Source organism: Elephantulus edwardii, unplaced genomic scaffold (assembly GCF_000299155.1).
Source record: "Elephantulus edwardii isolate Elephantulus edwardi_28Jun2011 unplaced genomic scaffold, EleEdw1.0 scaffold00001, whole genome shotgun sequence".
NCBI lineage: Eukaryota > Metazoa > Chordata > Mammalia > Macroscelidea > Macroscelididae > Elephantulus > Elephantulus edwardii.
In genome coordinates this window covers 37,204,328-37,217,732 of record NW_006399751.1, presented here as the reverse complement: position 1 = coordinate 37,217,732, position 13,405 = coordinate 37,204,328, and the positions used below count along the sequence as shown (strand labels likewise).

Genomic DNA, 13,405 nt, shown 5'->3' with positions numbered 1-13,405 from the left:
CAAATGCAATGTGTGCAACACAATATATATGATTGTATGCAAACCAATAAAGATGTGGAGGGAAAAGAAAAAAAAAAGGTAAACAGTAAGTAAAATATAATGTAAACAATAGATTGTATCAAATCCAATGCGTGCAACACAATATATATGATTGTATGCAAACCAATAAAGATGTGGAGGGAAAAGAGCTATTTGTTATCCTTATATTTACCTCCCTTTCCTTAAAGGCCAGTTATGAGTTTCAGATAATCCAAAAAAGTATTTTCCAATAAAATGGATTGACACAGCATCCACGACAATGGCTTGAGTATAATAGAGACTTGCATAACAGGAAAAGTTTGCAGCAGCTGTTCCTGGGGTTTCTGCCAATTGCAGTCACTTGATGGTAACTAACAACACAAAGTACTTTTTTCTTGAAAGAAAAGAAAACCTTGGATTTATAATTGTCTTCTTAATATCATTTCATCATCTAATACCTTTTTTCCTCAAGTAATTGACTTTTCCCAGGAGAAAAGGTTTTACTGAAGATTTAAAACTATTTCATTTATGTGAATAGCAATATCCAAAGTAAGATTCTATTCCAAACACAAAATGTTAAGTGACAATAGAAATCAGTGAAAAACTCATGTTATTAAAGATCACATTTTCCCTCAGTATTTGCAGCTACCTTCTTATATTGTTCAAAATTTAGGTTACCATACAAATGATAAATGAAAACTAGTTATAGTGGCTTGGTGGTAAGGTCTCTGCTGCAACCCAAAGGCACTTGGTTCAAATCCACCAGCTGCGCCATAGGAGAAGGATGGACAATCTCCTCTTATGTGATCTATTGTCTCTGAAAACACACTGGAGGTTCAGCTATAGGTTGATTCCTACTCAACAACAAACAACAACAAATGAGTATTTACATATAAACCAAGTGATACAATTAAATTTGTAAGTTTTTAAATAAAAATAATGCTAATTGAATCTGATCTTGCTCCATTTTATAGATTCATCATCCAAGTAGAAAAATATACAATTTTAATTGACCTATTAACTAATGTAACAGAATCCTTTCAGTTTTTTTTTAATCAAAATTCTATTTGGCCACCCATGTTATTATAATTATTAGGCAACATAGCTGTAATAGATCTAATGAGCAGTATTTGAGCAATGGATACAAAATGAGAAACTAATTACACATAAAATCATTAATGAAATGTGCAATAATGCTTCCAGTACACATCACCAGTTAGTTATTTACTGCCTTCTACTGTCAGTCTTTCAAGTTTGATTAATACAAGCTTTTCTTTTTTTTTCATTCCTCCTTTTTTATTTTTTCAAAATCTTTTCATTGTTTTAAAATGCTAGTGTAATTCATTTCTTTTAAAGAAACTGCTGTCGTATAAAAATAAATTGCAACATGAAATGTATTTGTACACTCATTTTTTGAATATCATACTAAGAAAAATATTCCTATGCTCATGTCTAATGATAATGTTTTATTAATCTTCAAAAATATACTATTAGATATAGTTTCACCAGTCTTTCTTTTCTCTTTGTGCTCTAAGATCAATCTTGCTTCAAAGTATTTTTCTTTTTGGACCCTGTGCATGTCTATTTGGTTTAAGTGGACTATTCCCGAGCTAAACAAAATAGACAAACTGTTTTCACTATCTGAAGATACAACCTTCCGTACTTTTTAAAATCTTCATTATCCTTAATGGTCACACTAGACACCTAATCTATGCCTAGCCCAAATTGTTACGTGGTTTTAAAATATTTTCTAAATTTGAAGATAGAAAAAAATTTTAAACACCACTCTTTTTCTTAATTACAAGTTAAATATTAGTATTTTCAACATACTGTGGGAGATAAGGCATACTACTTTTTATTAATCATTTTATTATGATTTTAGTGAAAGTTTACAAAGGAAACTGATAGTCTAAATAACCATTCACATACTCTTTTTAAATGGTATTAATTACAATACCCACAATGTAATCAACTTCTTCCCGCCTTCTCTCTGTGATTCTTGTTTATATTAATCTTTCTATTCTACTGCTATTATTCCTACTCAGCTTGACTCATTCCAACCCTATGAAGAACTCTGAACCTTGCCCTGTACTGAGCCAAACTCACTGTTTGACACACCTGTGCCCATTGCCACAGTCACTTGTAAGTCTGTATCATCCAGGGTCTTCCTCTCCTGTGTTGACCCTCCACCCTTCCAGCATATGTCCTTCTCCTGATAACATGACCAAAGTATGTGAGATGGATTTTCAAAATCCTTGCCTCCAGGAGCCATCTGATTTCATCGTCTCTAGCAGTCAATGTCATGCTCAATACTCTTCTCTAGCACCAGAACTCAAAGGCATCAATTCTTCTGCCATCCTTTGTTTAGCTTTCAGATGCACATCAAGCAATTGAGAAGACCATAGCCTAGCTCAGGCACATCTTAGTTTCTCAAATGACATCGTTGCTCTTTAGTACTCTGGAGAGCTCCTTAACAGCAGATTTTCCAAATGCAAGTAGTCTTTTGTTTTCCTAACTACAGGTGCCAAGCATGTTGATTGTGGATCTGAGCAAGATAAAACCATTAACAATGTCATTCTTTCCTCCATTTATCATGATGCTGCCTACTGGCCCTGTGATGAGAGATTTTGTTTTCTTGAAGTTAGGTTACAACTCATATTAAAGGCTGTAGTCCCTGATCTTCTGCAGCAAATCCTCCTCAGCTTCTGTGATCAGGGTTGTGTCACCTGCATAATGCAGGTTGTTAATGAGTAGTTTTCCTTCAATGCCACATTCTTCTTCATAAAGCCCAGCCTCTTTAATGACCTGTTCAGTATATAGATTGAAAAGGTATGGAGAAAAGATGCATCTCTGATGTACTCCTTTTTTTATTTTGAAACATGCAGTGTTTCCTTGCTCTGTTTGGACAAAAGATTCTTGGTCTAAGTATAGGTTTCACGTGAGCATGGTCAAGTGTTCTGGGATTCCCATTCTTGTCAGTGTTAGCCACAATTTATTGTGATCCACACAGTCAAATGTCTTTGCATAGTCTATAAAACACAAACAGACATCCTTCGGGTACTCTTTGCTTTTAACCAAGATCCATCAGACATCAGCAATATGTCCCTAGTGTCATGGTCTCTTCTAAACTCAGATTGTATTTCTGGCAGTTTTCTGTTGATGTATTGCTCTAGTTATTTTTGCATAATCTTCAGCAAGATTTTGCTTGCATGTGGTCTTAGTGACTGTTCAATAATTTCTACATTATATTGGATCACTTTTTTGGCGAATGGGAATAATTATGAATCTCTTTCAGTCAGTTGGGCAGATGACTGTCCTCTGGCTTTCCTGGCATAAGCTGGTGAGCGCACCCACGTACTCCCATTATCTGTCACTATGTTGATATATCCCATGCAGGGTCTTCCTCTCCTACTGACCCTTCAGCCTTATAAGCATGATGCCCATCTCCAGGAACTGGTCCCTTCTGGAAATATGCCAAAGTATGTGAGACAGAGCTTCAAAGTTCTAGCAAGTTTTAAAGTAAAGCAAGTCGTTACAGCACGGTCTTTAATCAGGAAAGATGTACGTTAGGGTTATTTTCATCACACATATTAAATCTGTATGCTGAACAAATAATCCAAGACACTTGATTCTATGAAGAAGAACACAGTATCAGGATTAAAAAAAACCTCATTTAATATTGTAATACTTTTCAGTTTCCAAATTGTCCTATCAATCCAGTTTCACCACGAGTATTGCAGGATGCCCTTTCCCCCATATTCCCACCCTTCTTGGATGTTACCAATATATATGGCATATTTGGCAAATGACAACATTTTTAAATTACAAACACCTTTTAATATGTTTATTGGAAATTTGCCTCTTGTCTGAATTATCTAACTTTATTCTTTGCCCATTTCCTATTGGTTTATCTGTCTTTCTGATTAATATGAGGAATTATAACCCTTTGCCATATGAATTGCAGATTTTTCCCCTCCCAGTCTATTGCTAGACCTTTAAGTCTGAATATGGTGTCTAACAAAAACTCATATTCTGGCCCTGGACACCTCAAATATCATATTCTATAACGAGCTTCTCTCAGGTTTTCTAATAAAATTAGTCATCACTTCCACATTATATCCATACTATTTTGTGCACGTTCAATTTTGTGCATGTATTGATTTATTACCACAAACATTACCAAAGAACTTTATTATAATGCAAATCAAATGAGCTAATGCTAATAATTTTTGAACTTGTTTCATTCAGTCATTTCCCAAAAAAAATTACTCTCAAATTTTAGAATTGTCTTTTAACTTTTAATGAGTTCTCCCATACCAGCTTTTATTTTATGGGATTCTTGATTTTATTTCCCCTGCTGTCTCCCCATGAAAACGCTTTTGTTTCTGTCTTTTTCATAATGAATACTGCCTTCAAAATCCCTTGAAGATGCCACCACAGCTGTTATTCACTACTCCAGATACCTATTGCTATGTAACAATTACTTCTTTTGCTTGTGAACTTGAATGTGGGAAGAACTCACTAGAATGGTTTGTCTCTGCTCCACACAGGTCAGCTGGGCAACTGGATTGAAGCTGGGGAATGTGTTTCCATAAAGATTCACTCACATGACTGATAATTTGACTGATTTCTGGATAAGGATCTCAGCCAGAGTGGGTTCCTGCAGCGCTCAGTTCTCCTCTCCACCAGCCTGCTAAAGGTGCTCAACATGGCTAGAATCCAGACTATTCAAAAGTAGAGACATAAACCTCTGCCAGTCTTCTGAGGCCTGGGCCTGGAGATGGGCATAGCATCATTAATACCAGATACATTTCAATTGTGGTGTTGGTGGAGAATATACCATGGGCTGTCAAAAGAACAAACAAATCTGTTTTGGGAAAAAGTGCAGGCTGAGTGTTTCTCTGAAGCAAGGACATTGAGAGTTTATCTCAGATACTTCGGACATATTATTAGTAGGGGCCGGTTCCTGGGAAAAGTTATCATGCTTGGAAGAGTCAGCAAAAGAGAGGAAGACTCTCAATGAGACAGATTGACGCAGTGACGGCAACAATGTGCTTCAAGCAGAGATTGTGAAGATGGTGTAGGATCAGGCAGGTATTCATTGTTATGCATAGAGTCTCCATGAGTTAGAGCTGGCTTCATGTAACTTAACAATATCGGTCAAAGCCATCCAGAACCAATCTAGTTTCAAGTGAAAGCACATATATCCCACTTCTCACTGTGAGAAGTGCCAAAGAATTTACACCATCTTGAATCTATCTTAACCTTTCCTTGTCCTGAGTATATTTCCAAAGTAGACTTCTCAGTATTTGTGTGTTGTTTTATTTTCAATTTTATTTTATTTTTTTGTGTGTGTGTACCACCAAATTGCATCTGACTGGTACAGGAGGAGATTGCCACTTCTCCAGCAGAGCTGGATTTGAACCACATACCTCTGGGATTTTAGTGCAGTTTCTTGCCCCTAGGTCACCAAAACTCCCTTCTGAATGTTTGTTATATTCAAACCATGCCATTCTTTTTTTTTTAATTTTTATTTTATTATTATTTTGTGTGTCTGTGTACCGTCAAATCAGATCTGACTGGTACAGGAGGAGATTGTCCCTCCTTTCCTGGCAGAGCATCTGGTGGATTTGAACCATGCGCCCCTGGGATTGCAGTGCAGCTTCTTGCCACTAGGCCACCAGAGCTCCCCTTAAACCACGCCATTCTTAGGAGAAGTATGAAGGAAGCCTGGCTTTCCCCACTCCCAAGTATGTGTCATTTGCCGTCCTGACTACAAAGCTGTATGTTGTGTGCCTCATGTTTTCCACAGTCCTTTCAGCTTCTTCCTGGAGAAGTCCCACCTTGGCTATCAAGGCAGGGCAGGAAGAAGACACACAGCATCCCCTACAAATGTCTTACACTCCAGCCTCTGTCCCTACAGAATATTCTCCTCATGGAACTCCTTCCCCGCTGTCAAATCAGCTTACCTTATCAGTTTTTCTGTTATGGTCCTACTCTGAATTCATACTTAGACTCATCTCCTAACAAATAATTCATAATATTTGCTATTATTACACACCCTAACTCCCTGGATGAAACACGTATTGTTATGGACTCTGTGTTCTCTTAAATCAACTTCCACCACTTCCACTTTATAGGATAATATTTTGCAAGAACATTCATGACACTGGCTAAAGGATGCTATTTGAAATTGAGCCCCTTGGATCTCTCCACTGCTCCATCCGTTTAATGGCATTGAACACCAGGGAAAAGAGAAATGCCCTCGTGGGCTAGAAAAGCAGTGAGGCAGAGGAAAAGTCAGGAAATTTTGCTATTTCATAGCTAAGAGAACATTACATTTACTTTTAAATGAAAAAAGTTCTCCAGGGCTATAGGTAGTCATTATTCTTTTATTCTCTCTCCAATTTCAAAAGCCTAGAAGGAAAATTAAACTGCCAGCCCATTCCCACTCTTCCAGGACTCCTGCAATGTTCCCACCTTGTCTCAGTAATTAGCTTCAAAATGATGAAAATGGAACATACATTCATTTTAACACATATAAAGTACTAAAACACAGATCCATTTGAACCATAGATCAATCAAGCATTGGAATTTGGGAGAGCCAATTAATCATATTTCTTTCAAAAAGGGATCTCTGGTGTTATAATTTGTAGGGGGTTAGGCTTCCAACAGAAAGGTGGCATCTTCTGGCAGTTTGAACCCACTAGTGACTTCACAAGAAAAATGGTTGATCTCCTCCCATGCAATTTACAGCCTCCTGAAACCCTACCAGAGGGTTGACTAGGAGTCAGTTCTGACTCAACAGCAATGAGTTAAGTTAATCTGTTAATTCCTATAAACGCATGCAGGTATAGACACCAGTGTAAAATGGAGTTCTCATCTCGTTACTGGTAAAGCTAGATTGGAGGGTGTCCAGGACTTCCACTCTTTCTCCCTAAACTCTAGGCTATGGGGGGGGGGGCACCTGAGGCAAGACTATGACCTTCGTATGCTAGGCATGGCCTCCCACTAAGTGGGCAAAGGCAGAGAAGAGAGAAGCTGCAGCCCAAGGAGCAGTCACAGGTTGGAGAAAAAGGCAACCAGCTAACACACACCTCTATTTTGTAGGGAGAATAAGGAGAGGCATAGAGACGGGTGGAAACTTCTTCCCCAACACGTCAGAGAAAGATTTCCCTGTAAGTCTGTAGAAACAGAGAAAAAGAGAAACTGGATTCCTTATACAAAATAAGCAGGGTAGTTAAAGTACAGCTGAGATTCAAATAACCAGAACAGGTTAATCCTCTTCTAATCCTCATTTGAAAGGTTCTACCACATTCACAATAACACTCTTGATACCAGCAGCCAGGAAATTAAAAGACGAACTGCACTGGGAAAGTCTGCTGTCCGGGGCCTCTCCAGAGTACTGAAGAGCAATGATGTCAGTCTGGAGACCAAGGTGCACCTGATCTAGGCCATAGTCTTTGCAATTACTTGCTATGCATCAGAAAGCTGGACAATGACTAGGGATGATAGAAGGAGAATTGATGCCTTTGAGTTGTGGTGCTGGAGAAGAGTACTGAATATACCATGGACTGCTAGGAGAACTAACAGGTTCATTCTAGATAGGGTGAGAGACCAGGCTGCTCCTTGGAAGCAAGGATTCTGAAACTTCATCTGACATACTTTGGACATGCTGCAAGGAGGAACCAGTCCTTGGAGAGAGATGTCATTCTTGGGAGGGTGGAGGGACAGCACAGGAGAGAAAGACCCTCAATGATATGGATTGATTCAGTGACTGGGGCAACGGGGGTAGATATGTCAGAGACCATAAGATTGGCACAAGATAGAGCAGGATTTAGGGCTATTGTACATAGGGTCACTATGAGTCACAGGTGACTTGATAGCACATAACAACAACAACATTCACAAAACAACCACATTCACAATGCATATATTGTAAACTTTCTCCTGATACGTACAAATACAAAGTTCAAGTCACAGGTTTGCTTTATTAAAGTGCATTCTTGATAAATAACTCAGATTAATAGTAGAAAATGCCATTGCTTCTTAGTTAAAGCATGTCCTAATAAGATTTTTAGCTCTATGAATAGCACACCTGGCTATAATGCATTTCTTTTACTAAGGAAAGGAGAAGAACTCCCTGGAGGGTATAAATGTTTGATGCAATCTGCTGCCCATCCAAAGGTTACAGCCCTGAGTTGGCCCAAAGGCGCCGGAGGAAAGGCTGGTTATTGGAAAAACCAGCTGTTGGAAACGCTGTGCAGCGTGATTCTACACACACACACACACACACACACACACACACGCTGTCCATGAGTCAACTGGGCAGCAACTCCTTTTCCCTTAAGAACACAAAAATAGGCCTAAAAATAGCATTTCTTGGGTCAAAGATTTAGCAAAAATCAGAGAACCAACAGATTTAGGAAAGTCAAATCAGAGAGAAGCTGCTTTCTACTCCACCATTTCATTCTTCACTGGGTAACAAACACCAGAGCTGGAGGCCATGATGTTTTCCTGATTCTTATAATTCCTTTTGACAGCAATAATGCAGTTGAAAGGCAGATGCTGTGGAAAAGACAGTTCTCAGCACTGTCTCTGAGGTGTTTCCAACTGTCTTCTCCTTGAGCCAGTCGATTGTGCTCAGAGGCAGAGCTTCTAATTGGACTTCATTTCTGCTCTTCTCTTAATTTCTCCTTTTTCATTAGAAATAAATACAGTTTGAGAATCTGGGTGCCTTTGGGGAATTACTACTCTTTTAAAAACATGATTATATTTTGATGACAGAAGTAGGAAATATATTTTTCTGGATCCTCCACTGGAATTGTTAAGTACATTGCTAAAGGGAAAATAAGGTCCCTGGGGGATGGACATTACTGACATTATAAACGCTCATAAAAATTCTGTGTTTCCAGAATTTTTCCAGTTAGTCTAAACTACTAAGGTTTGAGATCCTTTTCAGTGGGAGGCAGAAAATAGCTTTTCTATCCAATTAAACATCCAAATGACTCTGGTCAGTTCATTATATAACAATTATGCTCCTTTTTCTTTAAAAAGCAGCTCACACTTCATATACATCATCACATTTCTCCCACAAAATTTTGTGATTAGGAAAATGAGGGTAAACGCTATCACCATAAGTTTGTTCATTCAGAGCCTGACACCAGACAGGCTAATAGTTTTGCTTTAGAGTGGACTTAGCGATGAGTACTACACCCTTAGCACCCATTTCAGAAAATTCTTCTTAATAATTAGCACAAATTGCTGTGTCCTACATGCAGGGAAGGGACTGGGGTGGACATTAACTATTAAATACGATTGGCTTACAGAACGACTAATGCCTATATCCCTCAAAAAACGCATATTCAGACTAACTTTCAGGTAACAGTTTTCTCCCACAGATTAAGGTCGTGCCTAACAGCACAGTAGCTATGAAACGTAACGGAATTAGTGAGATACATTTATAAGGTGGAGTTCACCCTTTTTTTTTTTTAATTTTTGAAAGTCTTTTGTTGGAACGAAGGAAACGATCATTCTTGGATGGCTACCAACAGTAGAAAGGGAAGACTAGGGGAGTAAAAATTAAAAAATAGATTGGGAGCAAGGAAAGGTAATACACAGTAAGGGTTGATCAGACATTCAATTAATTACATTAATCAATTCTAATTAATGTTATAAATAAAAATGCACATGAACAGTTGAATGAAAACCGCTTTTTCCCGGTCTCCGTTTTGCTGCATGGAGGTAGAGACGTGGGTGGGCTCAACATCCGGCCCCACCATAACCCACCTCTATGGCAGAGGAGGGCACTGCTGCTGGAGGTATAATGGACGTTACTACAGCTAAAGGGGTTTTACAAGAGGTTACAAGAGGTACTAAAGACCGCCCTCACCCCCGATGGCCTAGCACGTGGAATCCATGAAGCTGCCAAAGCCTTCGCCAAGTGCTAAGCTCATCTTTGTGTGCATCCAACTGTAACGAGCCTGTGTATGTCACGCTAGTAGAGGCCCTTCGCGCTGAAGACCACAGCAACCTGATAAAGGCTGGCGGTAGGAAGAAACTACGGGAGGGGAAAGGTCTCTGCAAAACTGACCGAGAAGGAAAGTCCCACAAAGTAGTTGGCTGCAGTTGTGTAGTTGTTAAGGATTATGGCAAAGAGTCCAGGCCAAGGATGTCATTGAAGTGTATTTCAAATCCAAGAAATGAAGCCAATAAAGAACTTTGTATTGGAAAAAATTTTTAAAAACTCAAACCAGTTGAATGAGAAACCAATATGATTAGTAAACTTTCACACAAATAAGTAAAATTACTAAATTTAGGATGTGGGAAATGAAAAAAAATGAGTAATTCTGAAACGGACCTAGAGTTCTTTGACAACTTTTTTTTTAAAACCAAGCATTGGAAGTCATTGTATTTAGACATTTAAGTAACTTTTTAATGTTTCTTGGGCTACGGTGGTTGTACTGAAGCTGGTGAATGGAGTGAGTGACAGTATGGGAAATGGATATGAATCTGATTATGATTAGAATCCTGTATGAAACTGAAAGACATCTGGAGACTACACCTGTCTAGATACACATATATACAGGGAAGAGTCTGATTCTATGCTCTCCTGGCCCATTAATGTAAGAGCCACACTAGACGGAAGGTTTTATCTGATTTGTCCTCTCATTTTACAGATAAAAAGCCTATGTGAAGATATAATAGACTCAAGTGGCTAGTCCAAAAACTAAAGACTGGTATAAAAGGCCAAGATGTTTATAAATGAGAATCATTGAATCACTTACTGAAGATCAAAGACTACAATCTTGAAAGAAGTACAATCAAAGTGCTTCTTAGAAGCTAGAATGATGAGACTTCATGCCACGTATGCTTTACCATATATGCTTTGGATATATTGTTAGGAGAGGTCAGCCTTTGGAAAGGGATATCCTGCTTAGAAAGATGGAGGGCCAGATGAGGAAAGGAAGACCCTCAGCAAGACAGATTGACACAATAACTGCAGCAAGAAACTTAAGCACAGCAGAGATTCTAAGCGTGGTGCAGGATTTTACAAGATTTTTATCTACTGTACACAGACAGAGTTACTATAAGTCAGAATAGCCAGAACACCAAGCAACAAGGATAATGGACCATATTTAATAAAAATCCTCCTTCCAGACGAGATTATTAATGAGTTCAGATACTTAAATTTAAGCATAGCAGCTGAGAAAAGTTAAGTTCTCCATCTAAGAAAAATTTCCCTCAAGTTGTGGGCCAAGAGTAGACATGCTGGAAGAGATAGTCTGAGAGACACCATCGTGGGCATCTCCATTACTCACAGTCCATCAGTGGGCCTGGAAAGGTTCAATGTGCTTGAATTGCTAATGGTAATTGGGGAAAAATTGTAGTTTCAAGTCTAGATTAACTTTAGCAGAAACTAGTGGGTACAGACAAAGAAACAATACAGTGGGGTCCTGGGTGGGTAGATGTTCATAGAGAGTAGAACTCAGACTCACATATTGCCCTGAATAGTGATCCTAGGCTTTGAGTACCTGTGGGGATCTAGACTGCTCCAACAAGGACCCCTATCCTTGAAGGATGTAGACATAAGATGTAGTGGGCATTGAGTGAATTCCTACTCTAAGAGACCCTACTGGACGGAGTACAATTGTCTCACAAAATTTTCAAGCTTGAGATCTTTAAGAAACAGACGGATATCTTCATCACACAGAGCAGCCGTGGGTGATAACTACTCACCTTTCAGTTAGCAGCCAGGATGCACCACCATATTAAATACCAAATGCAAAACAACATAGCATATCAAGGAAAGAAGTATTTCCCTGCTTTTTTTTTTAAAAAAAAAAAAGAATAAAAACAACCCCTAAGTATTCTTTTTTTTTTTCATTTTTCATGGAGCACAATAAATTATGTAGCTAGACTGATAAGACATCTCACCGTTCAGTCTTAAACCAATGTTATTTTAGAATCTTAATAAAACAGTCACAGCATATACAGAATAATAAGTCAGATTATATAAAAAGTCTTGTTCAGTTTCAGAAATTCTCAATGCTAATCACAGAATCAGATATTCTCAGTAGTTCAACAGGGAACAAAAATGCCTCTAAATTATACTTGCTAGTAGGGATCATTAACAATAGAAAATTTGGAATTCTTGTCTTGATTTGACAGTATAATGCATGGAATGGGAAAATGTTTGCTTTTTTAAAACTGAGTCACCAGGAAATAAAATGTTTTATCCACAATGAAAATACTATCATTCCATATTTTCTATCATATTAGGAAAAGTGAAACAAAAAAAAATCCTATTACTTCTGTCTGAGGCTGGTTTTGGTCATAAATAGCTGTCACATTCTTCCATTATCTATCTGGCACTAAACTGAGATGTACCTGGGGTCTTTGACACCAGGAGGAGCCAACAAGCAATGGAAAAATCACTTCTGTATTCCTCTGCAGTATTGGACATCCTTCACAACTTAATAGCTTACCTTGAGTTTGGCCAAAAGAAGTTCATGATCATGAAGAAGTTTTTTGGTTTCATCCTGACTGCTACCAATTTCCAGAAGATTGGGCTGAGATTCCGCTAACTGAAGTTGTATCCATTTGCCAGACTAAAATAAAAATGAAATAAAAATGCACTTTTAGTTCCTCTTATTCCTTCCTCTTGACTCTTCTCCTTTTTTATTTTTAATTCCTTTTTACACTAGGAACACTTTATTCTTTTGATAGAGATGATCTTTTCTTAATTTACAGCATACACTCCTTATCAAGTTGACTCTGACATCTGCCATCATGACGGTAAATCATTTCAGGAGGAGAATGCCCATCCTTCTTTCATGGAGCAACTGGTGGGTTTGAACCATTGACGTTTTGAATAGCAATGCAACACATAATGTACCTTATTACCAGCACTCCTTAAATTACAACATAAAAGGCCTAATATAAATCTATGCTGTACTTTTTCTTTCTTTTTTATTTTTAGGATAAATTCTTCTCTTTGTTATATTTAACTTAAATAAAAACATTCCAAATAAAGAACATGTATAAAGGAGCTCTGGTGGCCTAGTGGCAAGAAGCTGCACTGAAATCCCAGAGGTATGCGGTTCAAATCCACCAGATGATCTGCTGGAGAAGGAGGGGCAATCTCCTCCTGTACCAGTCAAATCCGATTTGACGGTACACACATAAAATAATAAAATAAAAGAAATTTTTTAAAAAAGAACATGTACAATAGATTCCATGCTAGTGAATCTTACAAGATCACAGTTAATTCACAGAGTTGCATGTTCTCCCACCCACAAGGCTGATTCCTTCAACTATAGCCAAAGTCTGCTTAGGAAAGTGAATTGTCAACTATGCCCAGGGGAAACTTTCAGTAAATTAGATT

The 13,405-nt window shown here is 38.1% G+C and overlaps 1 protein-coding gene and 1 pseudogene across 1 annotated transcript in view; one reads left to right on the top strand and one right to left on the bottom strand.

Annotated features, from left to right (window-relative positions):
- Window positions 1-13,405, bottom strand: part of CCDC141 (coiled-coil domain containing 141) — a 258,070-nt gene that overhangs the window by 241,592 nt on the left and 3,073 nt on the right. Inside the window, exon 2 of the mRNA XM_006878954.1 lies at window positions 12,507-12,629. Within this exon, the coding sequence (XP_006879016.1) occupies window positions 12,507-12,629 (123 nt within the window). The remainder of the gene's footprint in view (window positions 1-12,506; window positions 12,630-13,405) is intronic.
- On the top strand, window positions 9,812-10,224 carry LOC102857969 (annotated as a pseudogene).